The 24,145-nt window shown below is 47.6% G+C and overlaps 2 protein-coding genes across 11 annotated transcripts in view; one reads left to right on the top strand and one right to left on the bottom strand.

The window, feature by feature from the left end:
- The window catches only part of RAP1GAP2 (RAP1 GTPase activating protein 2), a 261,381-nt gene extending 254,830 nt beyond the window's left edge, over positions 1-6,551 (top strand). For all 7 annotated transcript variants that reach the window (XR_007952983.1, XM_051992129.1, XM_051992127.1 and 4 more), the window contains one exon: positions 475-6,551. The gene's annotated coding sequence lies outside the window, so the exon portion shown is untranslated. The remainder of the gene's footprint in view (positions 1-474) is intronic.
- A 5,808-nt stretch (positions 6,552-12,359) lies between these two features.
- Positions 12,360-23,958, bottom strand: LOC127558808 (tapasin-related protein-like). Of its 4 annotated transcripts, XM_051992120.1 has the most exons (7): positions 19,739-20,738; positions 18,555-18,785; positions 18,019-18,363; positions 16,436-16,768; positions 14,877-14,966; positions 13,727-13,743; positions 12,360-13,634 (listed from the first exon to the last, which is right to left on the bottom strand). In XM_051992120.1, the coding sequence occupies exons 1-7, from the start codon at positions 20,190-20,192 to the stop codon at positions 13,620-13,622; spliced, it is 1,485 nt and encodes a 494-aa protein (XP_051848080.1). In that variant the 5' UTR covers positions 20,193-20,738; the 3' UTR covers positions 12,360-13,619. The 4 variants fall into 4 exon arrangements, with proteins under 4 accessions (XP_051848080.1, XP_051848079.1, XP_051848078.1 ...); XM_051992119.1 differs by lacking the exons at positions 12,360-13,634; positions 13,727-13,743 and adding an exon at positions 22,115-23,958 and having other exon boundaries at positions 13,752-14,966; positions 19,739-19,954; XM_051992118.1 differs by lacking the exons at positions 12,360-13,634; positions 13,727-13,743 and having other exon boundaries at positions 13,752-14,966; positions 19,739-20,741.
- Positions 23,959-24,145: the final 187 nt, after the last annotated feature.

The raw sequence follows: 24,145 nt of genomic DNA, 5'->3' as shown, positions 1-24,145 counted from the left end.
ATTAATTAATTATGTGCTAGGAACTATTAAACACTATAAATAGAGAGAGAGAGAGAGAGAGAGAGAGAGAGAGAGAGAGAGAGAGAGAGATATTCAATCATTCTCTCAATTGACAAGCACTTTTTAAACACCAACTATTTCCTTGGCACTTTGCTAAGCTCTAAGGATTCAAAACCCTCTGGCCCAGAGGAAACTTAGATTCTATGACTAATTGACTATTTGAATTAATCAAGTACTTACTAAGCTTGATTTTGAGTCTGAGACACATAGATAAAAATAAAAATGATCCCATGAATCATCCAACAAGCACCTACTGCGTACCAGACACTGGTACAAGGGGGGGGGGGGGTCCCGGAGAGGGAAAAGAGGCATGAAACCTTTTCTTTAGCACTTGACCAGCCTCTCTTCTGCCCCCAGCCTGTGCCCATCACCCACCCCTGTCTCTGAGACTCTCTTCTCCTCCGTCTCCCTCAGGGCGATCCTGCCTCAGTCCAGGGAGACGGCTCTTCTTCCACCGAGACCTTGGGAACATCTGCCCACTACACTACTCCCTGAAGCTGCTCCCGCGACCAGTGTCCCCTTGCCACCAGCTCTGAGCTGAGACCAGCCTCCCCCCCGGCGCCCTCCATAGCCCAACCTTCCCCGACGTTCCCGGGGGTGGCGTGCCTGGGGCGGGCCCACCTCCTGCCGCTCTGAGAGGAGGCTTCTTGTACATGTAGCACACACTGGACACGCTGCGGCCCAGCCCCCGGGCCCCTGCCCCTCGGTCTCTTTGTGGATTTGTCCTGTGCCCTCCCCGCGCCGCGGCTGGACCTCCCACTGCTGTGCCCTGTGCGCTCTCCTCAGAGGAGCGCGTTCCACAAAAGGTCTCTGTCCCCTGAGCTTCCCCCCTGTGCCCTCTGGTGCCCACCATGGTACATCTCCATCTGGTTCCGTCCTGTCTGTGCATGGCGGGCAGAGGCTGGGCCTCGGGTGCCCAGCCTGACTGGTCTCTGAGGAGCTGAGTTAGTAGTGGGTGCTCTGCCCGCAGGCAGGCTTCCTTCCCCCTTCCTTGAGCAGAAGTCCACATAAAGCACCAGGAAGGCCCAGGACTCACATTGGTCGGGCCCGACGTCCGTATTCCTTCCAGGGAGAGCCTCTGATGAGGGGTAAGAGGCTCCTTCGGATGCTCCTTTGGGAAGCAAGCTTGGGGAGGGTCGGAGGAAGACAGGAAAAGAGGGAGGTTGAAGCTAAAAAAGGGGGGATTTGAAAGTGAGTGGTCTTTTCTAGGCTCCTGGAAGTGATATCATCACATCTCAAATAAAGCGGCCCTGGGGTGGCTGGGGAAGATGGCCCTGGTGGGGATTTCCGTTCTCTTGCTCCCAGAAACCAAGCTTGGGAGGGTTCTGACAGAATGAGCAGCACCCTTGGGCCATGATTCTCCATCCCCATAGGCTTCCCAAAGCATTCATTTGTTAACTAGCATTTCTGAAGCACTGGCTGGGGGGGAATCTGCCCCTTCCTCCTCTCCCAGCTTCCCGGGGAAGCCTCCAAGCACCTCAAGCAGAGAAATGTGGATTCTTTGTGTGGCCAAAGTCAGATGTCTTTCCAGCCCTTTCCAGCTCTTTCCATTCAGAGCCGGGGTCCCTGTCCAAGGCTGCTGGAAGGGGACTCCCTCAGCTCTTCCCATCCTCCCCAGCTCTGCCGGGGAGCTCCTTGTAAGAAAGTCAGAGGCCAAATGCAGGGGCAAGGAGGGACTCGGAGAGATCACGGGGCGGTCATCAGTCGGCTCGGTCCAGGAGGAAGGGAGACTGTGCCAGTGCCGTGAGACTTGGGCCCAAAGGCAGGTTTGTGGCCATTTGGGGTCCACTCGTGGTCTGCCTCAGCATTTGACTCCCCCATCCCCCTTGCCCAGGCTGCAAGACCGAGAGCTGGAAATCATAGTGTAGATCCAAAGCTGGAAAGGGAACCTTGGTGACTATGGAGTCTCTTTTTTCTTTGCTGAGGCATTTGGGGCTAAGTGACTTGCCCAGGGTCACACAGCCAGGAAGTGTTAAGTCTGAGTCAGATTAGAACTCGGGTCCTCCGGGCTTTAGGGCCGGCACTCTACCCACGGTACCATCTAGCTGCCCCATATGTAGTATCCCTTTTTACAGATGAGGAAACTGAGGCCCACGGAAAGCAAAGGGACTTATTTAAAGTCACAGAGATGGTAAACCTCAGAAGTAGGATTTGAATCTATATCCATACTCCAGAGCCTGCCTTTCCATTACACCAGGGCTAAGGGCCTGCTTTTGCCTCTTAGAGATCTGGACCAAGGGGAACTCCCTGAGAAATATGGGCGGGAGATGGGCTTAAGGTTCCCCCATCAACTTAATCTTAGACTTTCCAAAACATTAGGGACAACAGCCAGCCCCACATGCCCTATTCTGTAGGAAATATCCCGATGTGCCATCATAGCCACGACGGGCTTTGTTCCCAGAGTGTGCCTAGGATCCCTTCCCCTTTTCCTGACCTGCACCACTAGCACGACTGACCTGTAGGATTCATCTCCATGGGCTTCTCACTCTGGGGGAGTTCCCCTGCCCAGCTGGAAGGGCACCAGGTCACAGCGGGTTATTTTGCTCTTCGTTTGTTCCCTTTAGTCCCAGGGGCTCCACTTCCCCATAGACCATCTTTATTCCTAAAGAGTGTTTTCTCTGATCATATTCAGTCTGTTCTCTCAACTTAGAAAGTAGAAGCTTTTCCTGAGGTTTGAAACAAACCAAAGTTTGGTGTGGGAGGCCCTCTGATTCAGGAAACTGCCCCAGGTTCCCTTGGTGCAGAAGAGGCTGCGTTTGTGATTTGATTTTAGTGTCAGAGAGGAATAACACCTTTGAAGAAGTGCAGCCTCATTGCTTTCGAGGAGACCCACCGTCTCTAAGTCTTGGCCGGAATTAACATTGCCTCTGCCTTTCAAAAGAATCGACAGGGCCTCGATTTAAACCAAACTTTCAAACAATTTCATGAGGAACAGAAGCTTCTAGTGACGGGGATCTTGGGACCCACGTGCCAGGGCCTCCAAGATCCTCCTTAACAAGGGTGTCCATCTCAGGAAGAGGTCTTAGACTGCTTTAATGAATAGATCAGAGGCTCTTAATTCCAATCAAACAATTCATACGCAACGGACATCTGGGCTGTTTTCCTTACCCAAGTTGAAGTGAACAGCTTTTCCTTTTCTTGAGCAACAGTAATTTCCTACTGATTTTTCCATGATAAGTTTTAGAACCCATTGATTTGGAATTTGTAACAATTCAATACTAGGCCGGAGTCCTTTTATATGTTGTTAGAAGGGAACTTCAAAGTTACTTGCTATGACTCTATCTTTTGAAAGATGAGGAAACTGAAGTTTTTTTTTTTTGTTTTGTTTTTACTCAAGACAACAATCTGAGCACTTTGCAGAAATAATTTGCTCAAGGTCACTTAGTGTCAGAGCTGGGACGATGACCCAGGCTTTCCCTCTCTCCAAGTCCTCTTTCCCCTTTCCCATGGTACCCACCTGAGATTTCCCTCTACACACTACCTATAAGGAGAGGAGTTGGTTTAAATAAATTTTTAGTCTAAATAAGATGGATCTTATAAAGAATCCTCTCAAAAGTTGACCTAGTCAGGTGCTCTGAAACATTTCTTTGGCAGCACCCATTTGTACATAAATAATGTGATTATTACGTGTGATTCTTATCTTTTTCTTCAAGCAGGTCAGTTAGGACTTGGCCACACTTTTCATTGTGTCTGTATGTCCTTAAAAGTCATAAGCAATGTTTAGTTGCAGAATATTCTGTATTTCTTTTCACTTGTCACTAATTCAGCCTGAGCCTTCTTCCCCTAATGCCGTCCTGTCCCCTCCCCAGGTTAGTCAAATGAGTAAATTTTGACTGTAGCTGCTCCCATCTGCCTGGAAGCAGCAGTGCCTTTAATCATGATTTGGGGTGATTGCTTTTTTAGGTCGCAATGTGTCTCCCACCTGTGGAGCCTCAGGCTCCATCTCCTCATCCCTCCCTGGCTGGCTCCAGGCCCCCCAGCCCACCTCCTGGCAGACAGTCGTCCATCCTCACCACTGTCCCCAGGAGTTGGAAGCTGGGGAGAGTAGAGCAGCAGCCTTGGAGTCCCATGTCCTTATGGTTGACTTCAGTAGCTTCTGAAATGGCCGCCCCCCACCTTGGGTCTGGCACCGAGACCCAGCATCCTGTAAATACTAACCCCGCCGGCTTAAAGTGTGAACACTATCTGCTCATCTGTGTCCCCGTGCCCAGGAGAAGGAAGAAAACAAGGTTAAGAACAAGGTTCTTCCTTGTCCCTCTGGATTTCAACTTTGTTTCCAGTATTGCAATCCAAGCTTGGCTTTTAAACCAAGACTTGATGGCTGAGTAACTCCTCCCGGTGGGGGCCCACATGCCAGGGTCCCCTGAGAACTTCTCTCAGAATCGCTCCTCCAGAATGAGCATTTCCTTCTCTGGGACTCGTGGCCTTTGGGGCTACTTTTGGGGTTTGCTGACATCAGGTATAAAGAGTGAAAAGGGAGCATGATCTGCTGGTTGTTCTTGCTCAGTTTTGCTCATTTAGATGGTTCCCATGAAGGATTGGAGAACCTGATTCTTCACCATTCCTGGTAAACCTTACTTAGATCAGCTGTTTCTGCTTGGAAGGTGACAAGACTCTTCTTTTGGAGGAGTGACTTTGTCACTATTTTAGAAGCCTTCAGAATTCTGGAAGTTAGAGGCTGTTGGAGCTGGCAGTAAATTGGAGACCATCCATCCTGCTCCTTCATCTTACACATGAGCTAAACCGAGGCCCAAAGACGCAAATTAATTTGCCCACGGTCACATCGTCTCCAAGATGAGACCAGATGCCAGGTTTCAGCTCTCACAATACAAGCTAACCACCACCGCTCTCCCATCCCCATTAGTTGGAGTGACTCACATGAACGTCCTACCAAGGTGAATAGTTGGACTCTCAAGGTTTGTTGCCTGAGTCAAGAATATGAAGGTCTGATTTTCTGAGGTAGCGTGGACCTTGGCCCCAGATGTGTACAGAGAAAGAGCTTAATCGATGGTTAGCTGAATGAGGCGGAATTGGAGGGAGAATCTGTTGATTTTCTCTAACAAAAATTCCTAGGACTTTGAACCCACCAAGAAACAAAAAGTCCGATGGCCTCTAGCTCTTACTCATTTTAGTCATTGAGGGTTATGCTAGCTCCCCAAGCCCAAATCTTTTGTAGGAGTCGGAACTGGGGCCAAAACTAAAGTAGCGTTTAAATACACCTCAGTTCTCTCTTGGCAGATAGCAAAGTAGTGTCTAAAGATGTCTGTTCTATCCCAGTGGTTCTCAAACTTTTATTCTCAGTATCTTTACACAATTAAAAATTACTTAGCTTCTGTCCAAAGAGTTTTGTTCATGTGGGTTATATTTATAGATTTTACCATAATAGAAATAAAAACTAATTTTGAATTTGAATTTCTGGACCTCCCTTGGAGAGCCCAGTCTATCCCTTACTACACCAGAATGAGCAGAATGAGAGGCTAGATTTTTACTAATCAATTTAGATGTTGCCCTAAAGCCCCTACAAAAACATTTATTTATTACATTCCTACCCCCAAGCCTAAGAATGGTGGAATTATGTTGGGGGGTTTTTGGGGGGAAGCGAGGCTCATAGAAATAGACCCTCAAATGATATAGACCAAAGGGATGAACATCCTCTAATTTCCTGGGGTGATGGTGAGTTAGTACTTGGAAAGCAGGGTTCCCAGGAACTTCTCCGGGAACAGAAGAGAGGTTACTGAGCATCCACAGCCAGTTCTGCACAGATTTTGTTTGTTCAAGCTCCAGTTCCATTCTTTTCTCTTCCAAATCCTGAGGAAGAGAAGTCAGCCTGTGAGGCTGGCCTTTTAAACCTTTGTGTATGTATGTCACTGGAATTCCCATCCTTCTGAGAGGAGAGCTGGGCCAGGCTACGGAAGTGTCGGTCGATGGGAGCAGAGTAGGTAGGAACAGAGGGCCTTGAGTGACAAGATGGCCCTAGAAGGAGGGTCTGGCTTCCTGCTTTGTGTCTAACTCCACTGGCGTATGGGCGAACTCCAGAGCAACCGACTTCTCATCCATTCCTTTCTTTGTGACGTTCCACTTTCCTGATTTTCTGCTAGAGTAAATAAACCTGGTCCTTTCCATTCCTCTCACTGATCTCCTAGCATGGTTAAAGACCCTTTTCTTTTTCATAAATGTCGTTTTGTGACGCTTTCCTAAGTGCAGCGATGTTCACTGTGAAGAGAGTTCTTGAGAGCAATGAAAATCTCAGAGCCACATTCAGCTCTGACCGTGGTGGTGATTATCATGTTTCTTTTTCCTTTGTAGAGCGGAGAGGTGCTTTGTAAGTCCGATTGCCTATGCCCTGTAAATAGTGTACATTTAATTTATTGCTACGGTAACACGGTATATTGGTTAATGTATAAAACAAATTCTAAAAGGTTCACAAATGTATATTTTGTTGCTTAAATGTGTCTTTGCAGAAATTCACAATAAATAACATATTTTGTGTCCATCAGTGTATGAGTTTCTTTGGGTGGGACCTCAGCTTTGAACCTCCTGACCCAGCTTATCCGGACCTTCTGGAGTTCTTTGAAAATTCAAGACTCTCAAAAAAAATCGGAACAGAAACGAGTGTCAATATAAAGTAATTATTAAATAAAAAATTAAAAAAAAAAAAAGAAAATTCAAGACTCTCACTGCCTACAAGCAGCCCTCTCCGATGAAAATTCAGCTCTTTCCCATTTCTTTTTTTAGCTTTTTTTTATCTATATGTGTAGAAAGTTTTCAATATTAACCCTTGCAAAACCTTGTGTTCCAAATTTTTTCTCCTTCTCTTAGACAGCAAATAATTCAATATATGTTAAACCCGTACAATTCTGCACAAATTTCCACAATTATGTTGCGCAAGAAAAATCAGCTCAAAAAGGGAAAAAATGAGAAAGAAAATAAAATGTAAGCAAACAAAACAAAAAAATGAAAATACAATGTTGTGATCCACACTTAGTCCCCCCCACAATTCTCTCTCTGGGTGTAGATGGCTCACTCCATCACAAGACCATTGGAAGTGGCCTGAATCACCTCGCCATTATAAAGAGCCATGGCCATCAATATTGATCATCACATAGTCTTGTGGTTGCTGTTTCACATTAATTTCCAAGTCAGCTTCTCTCAGCTCAGCTCTGGGATTTAAATCCAGGTACAATCCCCAGATGCTGACGGGTGCTACTGGTGCTCAACAAAAAGCAAAAAAGCACTTTACATAAGCAGTTTCAGTGTTAATAATTTCTCCTGTTACAACAAACTCATTGAGAACAAGAACTGTTTCATTTTACCCTTGGCCCCGCTCCACCCCCCAATCACCTGGCATAGTACCCAGCACATAGTAGGTACTTAAGAAGTGTCTGTTGGTTATAATAATAATTAGCATTTATATAGCACTTACTATGTGCCAGGCACTGGACTAGGCCTTTTATAATGATCATCTCACTTTGAGGCTTGCAAGAACTCTGGGAGAGAACAGCTAAGTGATGAGCTTATAAGCTATAAGTGATGGAGCTATAAGGATAGAGCTCCAGCCCTGAAGTCAAGAGGACCTGAATTCAAATCCAACCTCAGATACTTAATACTTCCTAGCTGTGTGACCCTGAGCAAATCACTTAACCCCAAATTGCCTCAGTACAAAAAAAAAAAAATTAGCAAGAGGCACTCATGAACTACAAAATACAATGAAAATGACTTTAATAACTGAAGGTTAAAAGCTGGGGGTGCTTTTAGATAAATATATAAATAAGAAATATAAATATAATATAAATTATATAAATATAAAAAGATATAGAATATACCTCCCTTTCCTCAGTCTCAAAATCAGGAACAAAAGAAAGGAAGAGACCTGTCAGCATTTGGAGCTTAGGAAAATTTGGGACAACTTTTCCCATCCTCAAGATAATAACTATGGGTCAATCTTCTGGAGTGGCCCCAGAAGCCCCTGCCACCACCACTCTGATCCCAGCTTCCATCCCACGTGGCCTCCAGCCTCCTCAGCATCCTGGTCAATCTCCTCTAGGGCCAGCAGCATCTTATCAGTAGTCCTGGAACTGGACAGAACACACCAAAAGTAATCCGAGTAAGGGTCAAGGTTCAGAGCCTCACTTAGAATGTTGTGATTGTGTACGGTAGAGTGTGTGAGTTAGTTCAACTATGTCTTTTGTGTTTTTCCCTGGCAAAGATATTGGAGTGATTGGTCATTTCCTTCTCCAGCTCTTTTGACAAATGAGGAAACTGAGGCAAATAGAGTGAAGTGATTTGCCCAGGGTCACACAGACAGTAAATGTCTGAGACAGAATTTGAACCCAGGTCCTCTTGACTGCAGCTCTATCCAGTGCTGCCTGCTGCCCTCTCACTAGAATAGAGCATTTTAAACTCTTGGAGTTAGAAGACATCCCAAGTCCTCTTCATTTCTCTAGGTCTCAGTTTCTCGATCTGTAAGAAGAAGGAATTTGCTTTGGTGGCCAGACCCTCTCAACATCTTTGAGCCTCAGTTTCCTTATCTGAAAATTAAGAGGGTCTACTACGATAACCCAGAAGGTCCCTTAAGTCTCTAAACCCATGATCCTCGGGTCTCAGTGCATTGCCAAGTGTTATACAGTCAGAGGAGTCCAGGTGGTGCCTTGGGGCACAGAGCACAGGCTTGAGTCAGAAAGACCCGAGTTCCAGGCCTTCCTTAGACATAAGCTTAGATAATACTTGTTAAGCGCTGTGCTAGCTACTATTTATAAATGCTTATTGACCATGAGCCTATGAGCCTGTCCAAACCGAGCAATATTCCCTCACCACAACCTTGGAAGAGAGGTGCTTTTATGATCCCCATTTCACAGATGGGGAAACTAAGGGATTTGCCCAGGATCACACAACTAAGTCTGTCAAACCGAGTAATATTCTCTCATTTCATCCGCACAACCACCTGGGGAGAGAAGTGCTATTATGATCCCTGTTTTACAACTGTGGAAACTAACGCAAACAGGAGGAGTTACTTACACAGGATCACATTGCTAGTACTAGTCTCCAGGACCCACACTCTCTCTGTTCTAGGTGCCAAAGATCCAGGAACTTCTCTGCAAGACTCTGCCCCAATCTAATGGGCTCTCATTTTCCCATCCATTTCCCTCAATATCCCCCTCTTCTGCCTCAGTCTCTCCATAGTCCCACGCCCCTAATATAACATTTATATAGCATTTACTATGTGCCAGGCCCTGGAGTAAACACTTTACAACTTATCTCGTTTGATTTTCACAACATGGAGACTTAGGCCTATTATTATCCCCAGTTTACAGATGACAAAACTGAGGCAGACGGTGGTGAGGTGAGTGTTGCATAGCCAGGAAGACTGAATTTGAACTTAGGTTTTCCTGACTCCAGACCCAGTGCTCTGCCCATTGTACCACCTGTTCCTGTTATCAGCCACGTTGGATGAAAAGCCCCAGCATGAATCTGGCTTTCAGAGATAAAACCCGGGAGGGACAGGAGATGCTCACTAGAGTCAAAGTGGAGATCTCTGGCAGGAGAGATTCAGACTTTAGACCAGAAAGTCCAATTCCAAAGAAAAGTTTGGGTTTGTCGGGGGCATCTCTGCCCTTTGGTTTTGGTTCCTGGGGCAAACCCCCAGCTAGGCTGAAAAGCTTTGTAGATAAGAGAGCTCGGGGCTTAAGAGAACAAGCAAAAGGCTTTAGGTTTTATTTGCTTCGAGACGGGGAGAAGGCAAAGGTTTGATTTTTCTGGGAGAGTTTAACTGACACCACCGATTATTCTCCTGAAAAAGAGCTAATCCCAGAGCCAAAGGCTTCAGCAAAACTCACACATGCTCCCCAGCCATGCACCCAGCGGGTCTGTGCCCCACAGGCAAGGGGAACTGGGAGGCAGAAATGATGTCTTCAGCCCCATACCCCAGACTGACTCCATCTGCACTGGCCCGGGCTCTCCTCTCTCCCCTAATACTTCTGTTTTATTAGTCTTCCCCTTTCTTTTCCCCCTTCCCCCCACTTCCCTGTGAGGAAGGGCTCTCCTCTCTCCCCTAATACTTCTGTTTTCTCTTCTGTTAGTCTTCCCCTTTCTTTTCCCCCTTCCCCCCACTTCCCTATGAGGAAGGGCTCTCCTCTCTCCCCTAATACTTCTGTTTTATTAGTCTTCCCCTTTCTTTTTCCCCTTTCCCCCCACTTCCCCATAAGGAAGGGCTCTCCTCTCTCCCCTAATGCTTCTGTTTTCTCTTCTGTTAGTCTTTTACTTTCTTTTCCCCCTTCCTCCCACTTCCCTATGAGGAAGGGCTCTCCTCTCTCTCCTAATACTTCTGTTTTCTCTTCTGTTAGTCTTCCCCTTTCTTTCCCCCCATTTCCCTATAAGGAAGGGCTCTCCTCTCTCCCCTAAAACTTCTCTTCCGTTAGTTTTTCCCTTTCTTTTCCCCCTTTCCCCCACTTCCCTGTGAGGAAGGGCTCTCCTCTCTCCCCTAATACTTCTGTTTTATTAGTCTTCCCCTTTCTTTTCCCCCTTCCCCCCACTTCCCTGTGAGGAAGGGTTCTCCTCTCTCCCCTAATACTTCTGTTTTCTCTTCTGTTAGTCTTCCCCTTTCTTTTCCCCCTTCCCCCCACTTCCCCATAAGGAAGGGCTCTCCTCTCTCCCCTAATACTTCTGTTTTCTCTTCTGTTAGTCTTTTACTTTCTTTTCCCCCTTCCTCCCACTTCCCCATAAGGAAGGGCTCTCCTCTCTCCCCTAATACTTCTGTTTTCTCTTCTGTTAGTCTTTTACTTTCTTTTCCCCCTTCCTCCCACTTCCCTATGAGGAAGGGCTCTCCTCTCTCTCCTAATACTTCTGTTTTCTCTTCTGTTAGTCTTCCCCTTTATTTCCTCCCATTTCCCTATAAGGAAGGGCTCTCCTCTCTCCCCTAAAACTTCTGTTTTATTAGTCTTCCCCTTTCTTTTCCCCCTTCCCCCCCATTTCCCTATAAGGAAGGGCTTTCCTCTCTCTGACCACCCTGATATTGTATGATCAGCTGCATTGTTTTCCATTATAAACAAGCTGCAGAAATCCATCTTTTATTTGGTTGAATACAGAGAGAGCAAAAACTATCAGGGCCGGGCCTGGAGGTCAAAAATAGCCCCAACATCCTAGTATTCCCTTAGCTGCACGTCCATATGTACACATTCCTGATCAGACTAGCTCCCGGTGTCTGTTGACCCCTGTGATGACGTGTGTGTGTGTATGTCTCAGATTCATGGGCAAAATATTTCACTATCACTTTTTTATTATGCAGTTTCATTAAATCCCTTTTGCTTTAAACTTCTGTGTCTTCCGGCCGAGTGTTAGAGGTCACCACATCAGTGGGGACTCTTGAGCAGGTATGTATAGATTCATAGAGTATCTTGAGCTGCCTTTGGGGCAGCCCCTCCAAGGAGGATGGAATATAGTCTATGGAAAAATATATCTGGAAAGAAGACCCTCGTTTCACAGGGCAGAGGAAGACTTTACTGGGCAATGATGCACGTGAGCCTCAGATCTCTGGCCATCATCTCCTCTCTTACGTTCTTGCGTTGTAGGAGATAAGTGTCTGTTGAGTTGTCCTTTCTGGTCGGGCTGTGGCCAGAATGCCCAAAGAGGACCAGACTGCAGGCCCCATGGGAACGTCCACAGCAAAAAACCACTTTATGGCACATCTAACCCCAGAAGCCCCAGACCTCCCCAGAAACCGGCCCCACGCACAAACCCACTCAGGTGATCCCCGGACCAATGATAAAGCTGCCTCTCCTGCCGACGTCCTACCGCTGGTAAAAGAAAAAATTGCAGCTCTATTCGGCCATTGCCAGTCAATCAATGTATTAGGCCCCTGCTTCGTGCCAGGTACCGTGCTAATGCTGGGAAGATAAAAGACAATCTCTGCCTTTGCCTTTACCTGAGCATTTCCCTCACATGAGAGATGGGAAGGGGAGAAGAAGATGCTTTCTGCATCTCGACAGATGCTGGTGAATTTTTTTGTTTTGGTTTTGTTTTGTTGAGGCAATTGAGGTTAAGGGACTTGCCCAGGGTCACACAGTCAGGAAGTGTTAAATGTCTGAGGCCACATTTGAACTCAGGTCCTCTTGACTTCAGGGCTGGTGCTCTACCCATTGCACCACCTAACTGCCCCCAGTGCTGGTATATTTTCTATCCCAAATGCGCACTTGGCTATCCCAAACCCTGTCCCCCTGGCAAAGGAACCAAGAGGTGACCTCGCTGGGTGTGGAAAAGGAAGCTGGAATGGAATCCCAGCAGTGCTACTATAGATGACATCTGGGTCGAGGTTTTTCAAAACACTTTATTTTATTTGATTCTCACAACGCCCTTTGAGGTAAGTATTACAATACTGGTATTATTTCCATTTTACAGATGAGAAAATTGAGGCTCAGAGAAATTCAATGACTTGCTCAGTATCAGACAGCACATCGATCTCTAAGATGGAATTTGAACACAGTTCTTATAATTGCCCCTTTGGGGCTCTCTTGACAATTCCCCTACACTGTAGGGAAGGATGCAGACCCTCTTGTAAGAAGCTCTGACAGGGGAGGAGGTGGCTTGTTTTGTGTATCTATGTGCTTTCTTGAATCCTCAGTTACCAAAAATTAAAAGGGGATTAGAGCACAAATTCTATCAGAGAAAATAACAATTTTAGGTGACAACCTTAAAAGGAGCAGTTGAAGCCTTGGAAATAATGTTATGAGTGGAAGCTTTGGTAATCTCGTCATGAGATGCAGAATGGGCTGAGAAGCTAGAAGATGGGAGGAGGAAGGACCCAGAGCCAAGTGGAACAAATGGTAGGGGGCTCACTGACTGGTCTGAGGTAGGTCGCGGAGATGATCTGCGAGTGACCAACATCATATCAATGTTTCATGATGTCAGCATGAGGTCCTATTAATCACATAGCTGGATTACACTGAATTTGTTCACATGAAAAGTGAATGAATTAGTTAAAAAGCTTTTTTAAAGCACTTCCTATGTGTCAAGCACTGGTGATAAAAATGGAAAGCCCTCTGTAGATAGAAAGGCCTGGGAGTCCAAAGACCACTGAAGGAGGGAGGATGACAAGGGTCCTTAAGCTAAATTAGTAGGTCAGATAACAATATTAAGGACAGATAAAGATCAAAACTGGCCCAAGAAGAACACAATTGCGGGATGGGAAAACGTTTTATAGATTGTAACTAAAGATTTGCTCAATGAATATTGACTTGGTTGTCCCTACCAAGAAGGATCCTAAACAAGAGGTAACCCTTTATCTAGTGCTTTATGTATATTATCTGTTCCTTACAACAATCTTGTGAGATACTCAGGTCACAGGTTTTATCGTCCCCACTTTATAAATGAGGAAATTGGCTCACAAAGGTCTAGCAATTTGCCTGTTGTCACGTAATAGAAGATGGAGCTAGAACCTATGTCTTGTCAGGGCCTTTCTAGTGTATTGCTCAAGCCTTACACCATATAAACTGGATGGCACTGGATGGCTCTCAATCACTGACTTCCAAAGGTCTCTCTCTCCTTTCCCCAACATCTGCTTCAAATTCCTAGTATGGTTTTCTCTGCAATAAGACAAACAAAAGATTGTGAGAGTCCTGCAGTCCTCCTCCAAGATCCCATTAAGAAGGCAATAGAAATTAGATAAAGGTCTCACCTTGTTTATACTTCTCACTAAAAAAAAAAAGGATAAGAAAAGAATTAGATTGAATATTCCTCCTTGGAGGCTGGGACTGTTTGTTTCTTGTCTTTGTAGTCATGTCCTGTCTCCTTTATATAAATGTATCCCAAGGCTCAGTCTTGGACCCTCTCCTATTCTCTCTCTACACTCTCTACCTGAGATCAACAGTTCCCATGGATTTAACCATCATTTCTATGCAGACAACTCCCAGTTCTAGATATTCAGTGCTCATCTTTCTGCTGAACTCCAGGATGAGATTTCTGACTGCTTACTGGATATTTCTACCCCAATTTCAGCATGTCTGAAATAGAATTCATTATCTTTTCCTCTAAATACATCCCTGACTTGATGGAATTCTTGATTTTAGTTTCTCCCTCACTCATCACAGCTAATCAAAGTCCCATGCTTTACAGGTTCTATTTTTTCAGTCTCTTATCTGTCTCCTTGACTGTACTGACCCCCAAACCATGCAGATCCAGGCCTTCATTCCCTCCTACCTGGATGATTGCATAGTCCTCCCAGTTTCAATCCATGAACCTAGAATCTTCCTCTCAATTTTAGTTCTTATACCTAATATTTCCCCACTTCAATCCATCCTTCCCACAGCTACCAAAGTGATGCTCTCCCTTTTGCTTCCCTATTCTTCCTTTTACCTCTTAAAACTCTGCTCCTGTCAAAGCTCAACTCAAGAGCTACTTCTCCCAAAAGACTTTCCCCAAATTGTTAACATTCCCCTTCCCAAATCATCAGGCACTCCTTTTGCATATATCTTTCCTTCCTTCTCCCAATAGAATGTAAGCTCAAGAACAGGGTCTGTTTGCTTTTGTGTTTGTATGGTGTGCCTACCATAGAGTTTGTTTGTTGATTGACTGACTGATGGATTGAGACTAAGATTTTCTGGGAATCTGAACTTTTATTTTCCCCCAAGGTCCCCAGATATTTCATCCATGGGAGATTGTTAATCAAGGATAGGATAAGATTGGAGTATAGACCATCCGGTAGGCCATGCAATTCTGGATGGAACTGGATTGAAGAGCAGCCCTCCTCGTAGCAGGGGCGATGGGTGTTGCTGATTTCCCTCCTTTTTTCTCCCAGAGCACCCCAAAAAACAAACACTGCCCTTTACCTTGCTTCAGGTACTTCAAAAGCACCACAAGAAGAAGCATTAGGACTGCGAGGATGAACAGGAACAGCCACAAACCGTACCCAAACTTTTCTGCAGAGAGATCGGGACAGCCCAATGAACAGCTGGCCTGGAGCCTGATCAAGACCAGCCCCCATCCCCACTCATTGGAGGAGTCCCTTTCATGTTAAAAAGGGCTGGCTGAGAAAACTGGAGGAGAGGAATTTGGGGAATAGTTCCCAGAGGAGAAAAGGGGAGGCACAAAGAGGTCACTGGCCTTGCCCCTATTTGAGAGTTTCCCTTGGAGGTTTTCACTTCTTTGGGCAAATAGAGGGGTCAGTGGTTAGGGAACTGGATCTGGAGTCAAGAAAGTCTCAAGTTCAAATCCTGCCTTGTAGGGACAAGCTGTGTGGTGTTGGGCAAGTCATTTCATCTGTCAGTTTCTTCATTTGTAAAATAGGAAGTTTGGGCTCAATGGCCTCTGAGGTCCCTTCCAACTATATTCCAAATATATATATATTATATAAAGTAGAAGACTATGGAATATAAGATCGGGAAGGGACCTGAAAGACCATTCACTCTGTGTGTGTGAAGGAACTGGAAACTGAGTCCAGGAACAGCTAAATATGTTATGGGATATGAATGTAATGTTCTGTGAGAAATGATGAGCATGCTGATTTCAGAAAAGTCTGGGAGACTCATAGGAACTGATGCTGAGTGAAGTGAGCAGAACCAGGAGAACATTGTACAGTTACAAGAAGATTATACGATGATCAACTGTAAGGAACTTAGTCAGGCTCAGAAATGCAGTGATTCAATTCAAATTAGGCTTGGGATGGAAAATGCCATCCACATCCAGAGAGAGAACTATGGAGACTGAATGTGCATCTAAACTTAGTATTGTCACCTTTTTTATTATATTTGTTTGCTTGTCCTTTTTTTTTTTTTCTTTTTCCTTTTGATCTGACTTTTCTTATGCAGCATGACAAATATGGAAATATGTTTAGAAGAATTGCACCTATCTAACCCATATTGAATTGCTTTCTGCTTAAGGGAGGGGCAGAAGAGGGAGAAAAATTTGGAATGTAAAGTTTTGCAAAGGTGAATGTTAAAAACTCTTCACATGTATTTGGAAAAATAAAAACCTATTAAAATGAATGTTGAAAACTTCTTTACATGTAATTGGAACAAATGAATGAGAGAGAGAGAGAGAGAAGGAAGAAAGGAAAGAAGGAAGGAAGGAAGGAGGGAGGGAGGGAAGAAAAAAAGAAGGAAAGGAGGGAAGGAGGGAAGAAAAGAAGGAAAGGAAGAAGGGAGGGAGGGAGGGAGGGAGGGAGGCCTTGGGTAGAATTCCCAAAGAGAAGCTTTCAGATTCATTTGAAATCCAGGAATTCTCCAGCTACTATGTTCTGATATTTCATTTCTTTCCCCAATAAAAAGCTGGGGAAGCCCCAGTCCACCTGTTTGCCGGCTTGATGGTGGGGGAGCCGGGGCTGAAGCGAGCTACCCCCTCTTGTCAAACAGGTGGCCCTGGGGACGGCAGGGCGGGGCTGACCACGTACCTGTCACCAAGATGGTGATGCTTTTCCTGATGGGGAACCGCAGGCCCTGGTGCTCCACCCGGCAGGTGTAGCGGACGCCATCATCGCGGCGCGAGGCCTTCAGGAGGAAGTAGCTGGAAATGCTGTAGGTTCCGTCGCCGCTCTGCCGATGATTGCCGAAGAGAACATTTTTCACCACCTCTGGGAGCATGCGCCCTTCCAGAGGCTCTCGAAGCCACTGGGTGTGAGCCTCCAGCGGGTAGTAGCGGCTGACCTCGCACACCAGCTTCTGCTCCTGTCCTTCCTCCAAGGTCAGAACTTGGCTCTGGGGGCTGAGCGTCACTTTGGGGGGCTCTGGGGAGAGAGAAAGATGGAGCCTTGGGCACCAGGGAAGGGAGGAGGAGTGCTCCTGGAGACTGGCGCTGCTGAGGGCACCACGGGGCGGGCAGGGGGAAGGATGGGAGCTATTTGTTAACAGGGATAGTGGACGGAACTGGGCTCAGAGTGACCGGGGGACCCTGGACAATCAGCAGTGGCCCACGCCACTAACCTCTAAACTAAGATTCTGAGCAATTGGCCATTTCCGTTGGTAGAGGAGCTTCCCAACCAGGACTAAATCTCTCCCTCTCTTGCTCTCTGTCTCTGTCTCTCTCTGTCTCTGTCTCTCTCTGTCTCTGTCTCTCTTTCTCTCTCTCTCTCTGTCTCTGTCTCTGTGTCTCTCTCTCTCTGTCTCTCTTTCTCTCTCTCTGTCTCTATCTCTCTCTGTCTCTGTCTCTCTCCGAACCCCCGCCCCCCCATACTCCCATATAGAAACTACTATCAGTCCCTCTATTCAAATGGAAGCTTCTTGAGGCAGGCTCTGTTTCTTTCTTTTTCTTTGCTGAGACAATAGGGGTTAAGTGACTTGTTCAGGGTCCCACAGCCAGGAAGTGTTAAGGGTCTAAGGTCACATTTGAACCCAGATCCTCCTGACTTCGGGCCGGTGCTCCATCCACTGCGCCACCCAGCTGCCCCCCTCAGACTCTGTTTCACTGTTGTTACTGCTTCCCTGGATCCTAACACTGAGGCTGGAACCTCCTTTCTGCATCCCTGGCACTTAGGACCCGGCACATAAGAGGTACTTAATAAATGCTTGTTAACTGGCATCCAGGAGGCACTTAATAGATGCTTATCAGCTGACTTGCTCCGCCTCCAGAACCCTAAGAACGCTGGGAAGGTCTCCCGGGCAGCCCGGGCCAGTCTGCGCTCAGAGGCAGCGGCAGGAAGTGGGCGGGGCGCCCTAGGCCATGGGGAGCCACAGAGCGCAGGCCGCCCACGTGGGCTATCCGGGTGCAGGGCGTGTGTCGGGGCGCGGGGGTCAGACAAGACGCTTCCATTTTTAACTGCGGTATATAAGAAACGCTTGGGGTTCTAGGCGGTCAGGCGGCTACGAGAGACCGCGGCTGCGCACTTGTTAACAAGGGAGGCGCCTGATCCTCGGTGGGCCATCCTCGCGGCCGGGTCTCCGCGCCTCCTGTACACTGGGGGTGACGGCGGGGCTGGGACCAGGATGGGATCCCCTGCGGCGCCCCCTCCCGGGCCTGGGGCGGAGAACAGGGAGTTACCCACAACAGCCACTTCGCAGGGGAGCTCCAGGCGGAGCCCGGCGGCGCTGGCCGAGCAGACGTAGTTGCCCGCGTCCTTGACCGCCACGTTGGCGAGCCGGATGGAAGCGTTTCCCCGGGGAATCTCGGCCGGGAAGGCCTCGGCCTGCTTGTGGAGGTGGGTCAGCCGGCCCTGTTTCCCGGAGTACGTCAGCAGCTCCCGACGCTGCCCCCCCTTCTGCTGCAGCACCCACGACACGTCCACGGCCTCGAGGGCGTGGTCCACGGAGAATCCGCAGGCCAGGAAGACGGTCTCCTGTGGCCGCACCTGGACTCGGGGGTCCTTGGTGTGAAGGGAGAACACTCCTGGGGGCAGAGGCACAGAGGCGGCAGTGGGAGGGGGCAGGGGGGGGGGAGTCAGTGAGAGTGACAGGTGGGGGAAGGGCGCGGGGACGAGCCTCTGGAGCCGAGGAGGTCATTGTCAGGGGTCAGAGGCGGCATCGGGGCTGCTGGCCAGGGTCGGGATGGGCTCCCGCCCCCCTCCCCCAGGTACCCACCTGAAAGCGGCGCCGGCCCGGGGCCCTGGGCGGGCTGGAAGCAGAAGGTGCTGATTCTGAAGCGGCCGCCCGTGTGGGTCACGGTCACCACGTACCAGGTGGGCAGCTGGGCCTGGCGCCGAGGGAGGCCCGGCCACAGGATCTGCATGTTGTGGGTGAAATAGCGGGTCATGGTGCACTCCAGCTGGTCCGGGGCCTCATCCACGTGGGGGAGAAGGACGCCTGCCCTGTCTGCAAAGGCAGGGGAAGGGTCAGAGAGGGAGCAGCTGGGGGGGGGGGGCAGCCAGAGAGGGAGCAGCCCCGTCCTCCTCCACACTCACTGGCTCAAGTTGCATTTCTTCCTTCCAGCTACCTTGAATGGCCTTCTATGGGTGGAGGAGAGGGGTGTATTGGATACAGAGCTGTCTCAGCCCCAGGTTCACATCCCACAGGGACTCAGCCCATCCGGGCTACTTTGAGCAAGTCCCCCAACCCCTCCGTGTTCCACTCGGCTCTCACAGATTATGCTTGCAGAGCAGCTGGGGACCTGTGGGGGATGGACTATAGATCCCGGGGGTTCCCTCTGTCTTGAGCCGGCCCCAAAATGCGAACAGAAGCAGACCCCGTTCTCCCTCAGTCACCGAGCACTTACTGGGTGGGAGCCCCTGGGGCCTGGACCCCCTGGGAAGAATGCCAGTCTGCTTCCTTCCCCAGCACTCAGCATGGAGAGGGAGAGGTGCGGCTGCTCTCGGAGACGGGACCGCCCAGTGTCACCCAGCCAGGTAGCAGAGGCAAAACGTGCACCCAGGGCTCCGGCTTCCTGCTTAGTGCTGCTCATACCTCTTTCCCTCCCAGAGCGGCCATCAGGGCCCCCTCTCAGACATCTCTATTCTGACGGGCTCACCGGTACTTAGATGGACCAACACTCCCCCACACATACACACACAAACACACTTGTGTCTGTCTCTCTCCCCCTCCTCTATTTGTCTCTATTTCTCTGTGTTTGTGTCTCTTTCTGTCTTTCTCTGTCTCTCTCTTCTTGTCCCTCTTTCTCTTTCTCTCTGCTTCTATCTCTGTTTCTCTGTCTTGGTCTCTCTCACTGTCTGTCTGTCTCTTTTCCAGCCCTCATCATGGCAGGGACATAGGGAACCCTTAATGGAAATCCCCCTCCCTCCATTTCCCTGTCGTGGCCAAGAGGCGCTTACCCTGCAGGAGGAAGGTGGCGCTGCCCGCCTGGTGGGGCAGGGTCTGGCTCTCGGAACTGCTCAGCACCAGCTGGATATGTTGCCGCTGAAGGCCTAGATCTCCCTCGAGGGTCTTGGAGGGAACCGGGGGCACCTCCAAGATGCAGGGCAGCTGGCGGACCTTGCCCAGCTTCATGCCAGCCTCCACCGGCTGCCAGCCTGGAATCCATAACAGCCCTAGGATAATAAGAGTCGGTAGGAGAAGGTGACCTCTGTGCCCCTGAGACTTGCTGGTTGGAGATACACAAGCCCTTAGGTCTTTTGAACAATTATGGATCAGAGTAGCCGACCACTTCCAGGGCTGATAGTCTGTGCTTCTATTATACTGAAGGTGACTCCTGCCAATGAGCTCAGGGTCTGGGCTCAGCCCCACCTCAATCGATGGATCAATAATCATGCATGAAGCATTTACCATGTGGCAGAGTAGTAGATGAAGCCATAGTGCAGAGCACTGGGCTCAGAGCACATCTCGACAAGTTCAAATCCAGCCTCGGGCAATAACTAGCTGTGTGACCCCGGGCAAGTCACTTTACCATGTTTGCCTCAGTTTCCTCTTCTGTCAAATGAGCTGGAGAAGGAAATGGCAAAACTCCTTCAGTATCTTTGCCAATGAAACCCCAAATGGCTCGCAAAGAGTGGGAAATAATCAACAACAATAAGCGTGCCAGGCGGTGCTAGGGTTACAAATACAGAAGAGAAACAGTAACTACCCTCAAGGAGCTTCCATTCTCCTGGGGAAAAGCACAGGCACATATAAGAGAACACACAAAAAAGGGAAAATGTGTCCTGATGGGCCCTTTCATAGCAGATGTCCCTTAGGAGGAAATTCCCCAAGTTATGCAGATCAGTGCCTCCAACCTTAGCTCTTGGGGCAGCTCTCCAGCAGCCATCCCACGCTGCCTCTCATATGTAGAAATAATAATATGTAGAATAATATATGCAATTTAATTTTTATATAATACAATATAGTTTTATTTATTATTATTTTTGCTTAATTTTAATTTTTTATTTATATTTATTATTTATTTTTATTTATTTATTAAATAAATAGCCGGATGGGCTGTGTCCACAGTGGGATTTAAATCTGGGGCTGACTCAGCTCTGTATTCAATATGCACATTGCCTCCACTCATAGAAGGCCATTCAAGGTAGTTGGAAGGAAAGAAATGGAACTTGAGCAAGTGAGTGTGGAGGAGGACGAGGCTGCTCCCTCCCTGGGTTAGTCCCAATATAAATAATAAATAAATAAAATATTTATTATTTTATTTATATTTATATATATATAACATATTTGTTATATATATATAAATATAAATAAAATAATAAATACAATGTATATATGTGTATATATATACACAATGTGTATACAGTGTGTATATATACTGTTTTTGTTCAATTAAATTGTATATTGTATATACATACATACATATATATATACACAGAGAGAGAAACAGGGAAACAGAGACAGAGAAACAGAGACAGAGAAAAAAGAAAGAGACAGAGAGACTGAGAAATAGAGAAACAGAAACAGAAACACACATACACACACACACACACCCAGAGTTAGAGAGAGAGAAAAAGACAGAGACAGAGAAACAGAGAGAAACATACACACACAGAGAGACAGAGAATGAGAGAGAGAGAGAATTTAATTGAACAAAATCAGCCTTTGGTTGGCACTAGCCGCTGGAGGGGAGCCCATCTTTTGTAGGCGCTGGGGTTTGGGTCAGCACTGTAGGAAGCTGGGGGAGCTAAGGGGGACCCGTGAGGAGAAAGGGGGACAGCCTGGGCAAAGGCAGGAGGTGGGAGAGGGGACACTTTGGGGAGCAACAGCAAGAAAGCAGTCTGGCCGGATTGAGGAGTACGTAAATGATCCTGGGTTTCCCTTTCTTCCTTCTGTCGCCTTCTAGGAGGAAGTGGGAAGAAGCAACCCTTTGGAGTCTGTCGGTGGCTAGGTGGTCAAAGTGTCCCACCCCCTCCCCACTGGCGGGATTTATGGAAGCCGGGGGGAGACTCCAGGGAAAAAAAGTCCCTGAGAGCCCTCCCCCAGCCCTCCCCTCAGAGGCTTCCTAGTCCGTTCTCAGGTCGGGGCCAGCTCCCCAGCCGGGGCAATGGGGGAGGGGCTGGGGCAGGGAGCACCCCAGGGAGCCCTCTCTGAGAGCACCCTGGGCCTTCCCCTCCCCGAGCCCCTTCCCTGGACATTGGGAGCCACTAGGGCAAAGGGAGCAGCGTTCTTGCCTCTAGGCAGAAGGCAGGATGGCCATACCTGCCAGTTGCTCCCTAGCGCAAGGTGAGCCGGCCGGCTCCTCAGGGAGGCAGAGAAGGGTCGGAACTCACCCGGGCTGAGCAGGAACAGGACCAGCATTGCTCTTCCCGCCATTCCCCACGACCTCTCGGGGCTCTCCGTCCCCTCCCTCCTCACTACTCCCCAGTTCCCCAGTTCCCCAGCTCCACTCACTCTCGGACTCACTTTCAGTTTCATTTACTTCAGTCAGAAGAGGACAAGTCGAGACTGCTCAGAACCCAGTAACTCCTCCTCTATCTCCCCACTTTGCTCCCCTCTCCCTGCCTGAAGCAGGGCAGGGAGGGGAAAGGGGCACAAGAGAAGGAAGGGGCCAAGAATCGGGTCCCTGTTCTTAGATCCGGAGTTTTTTCCCAGAAGGATTTTAGGGCATCGGTGAACTTAGTATGAGAAAACAAAATTATTTCATTAACTTCTACCTGAAAATGAGCATTTTCTCCGATTGTTCGGGACCGTCATTCTGAGGAGGCTTTACCTGACTGCCAAAGGGATCCAGGACACAACAGAAAAAGGGATAAAGAGTTCTTGTTTTAGGGGATGGGCCAGAGCAGGGGAGGAAGGAAAAACAGGCAGCTTGGTACCAATCCTCAAGTCCGATCCCAGGAATCACTGAGAATCAGCCTCCCAGCCCCCTGGGACTGGAGGACCCCCAGCTTACCCTTCTTGCCTGCATTAAGCCCTTGTCTGGAACATGAAGTGCCTCCTATAAAGTGGTCCAGTCTGGAAAGACTAGAATGAAGTTGTGAAATGACATGGAATATACCCTTGGGTCTGGGGCTCCCCTGTGGTGACCTTCCACTCCTCAACTGGGTCTGGAACCCAGGGAAATCATAAAGGACAGAAAAGGACCCACGTGCAAAAATGTTTATAGCAGCTCTTTTTGTGGTAGCAAAGAATTGGAAAAAGTAGATGCCCATCAATTGGGGAATGGCTAAAAAAAATTGTGGCACACAAAGGTAATGCAATATTGTTGTTCTATAAAAATATGATGAACAAGCCAATTTTAGAAAGGCCTGGGAAGATTTACATGAACTGATGCTGAGCGAAACAAGCAGAGCCAGGAACACACTGTATGCAATAACAGCAAGAGTGTGCAATCAGCAATGAAAGGTTCTTCTCAGTATTTCAGGGATCCAAAACAATCCCAATAGACTTTGGACAGAAAATGCCAACTGCAACCAGAGAAAAAACTAAGGAGACTGAATGTAAATCGACACATGCTAGGCTCGTTTCTCTTTTCTGTTTTTTCACCTCTCCCATGGTTTTTCCTTTTTGCTCTGATTTTTCTCTCCCAACATGATTCATAAAGCAATATGTATTCCTCTCAGATTGGCTAAGATGACAGGAAAAGATGACAAATGTTGGAGGGGATGTGGAAAAACTGGGACATTGCTGCATTGTTGGTGGATCCAACCATTCTGGAGAGCAGTTTGGAACTATGCACAAAGGACTATCAAACTGTGCATACCCTTTGGTCCAGCAGTCTCTCTAGTGGACTTTAATACTAAAGAAATCTTAAAGGAGGGTGCAAGAATGTTTGTGGCAGCCATTTTTGTAGTGGGAAGAAATTGGAAACTGAGTGTCTGCCCATCAGTAGGAGAATGGCTGAATAAATTGTATATGAATGTAATGGAATATTATTGTTCTATAAGAAATGATCAGCAGGATGATGTCAGAGTGGCCTGGAGAGACTGACATGAACTGATGCTAAGTGAAATGAGCAGAACCAGGAGATCATTACATGGCAACAAGACTATACAATGATCAATTCTGATGGATGTGGCTCTTCTCAACAATGAGACAATTCAGGCCAGTTCCAATGATCTTATGATGAAGAGAGCCATCTACACCCAGAGAGAAGTCTGTGGAAATTGAATGTGGATCACAACATAATATTTTCACGCTTTTTGTTGTGGTTTACATGAATTTTATTTTTTTTCTCTTTTTTTTTTCCTTTTTGATCTGATTTTCCTTGTACAGAAAGATAATTGTACAAATATGTATACCGACATTGGATTTACATATATTTTTACCATGTTTAACATATATTGGATTACTTGCCATCT

Source organism: Antechinus flavipes, chromosome 4, assembly GCF_016432865.1.
Source record: "Antechinus flavipes isolate AdamAnt ecotype Samford, QLD, Australia chromosome 4, AdamAnt_v2, whole genome shotgun sequence".
In the NCBI taxonomy this organism is placed as follows: domain Eukaryota; kingdom Metazoa; phylum Chordata; class Mammalia; order Dasyuromorphia; family Dasyuridae; genus Antechinus; species Antechinus flavipes.
Note: the sequence above shows the minus strand (reverse complement) of the source record. Positions and strands in the feature narration are given on the sequence as shown.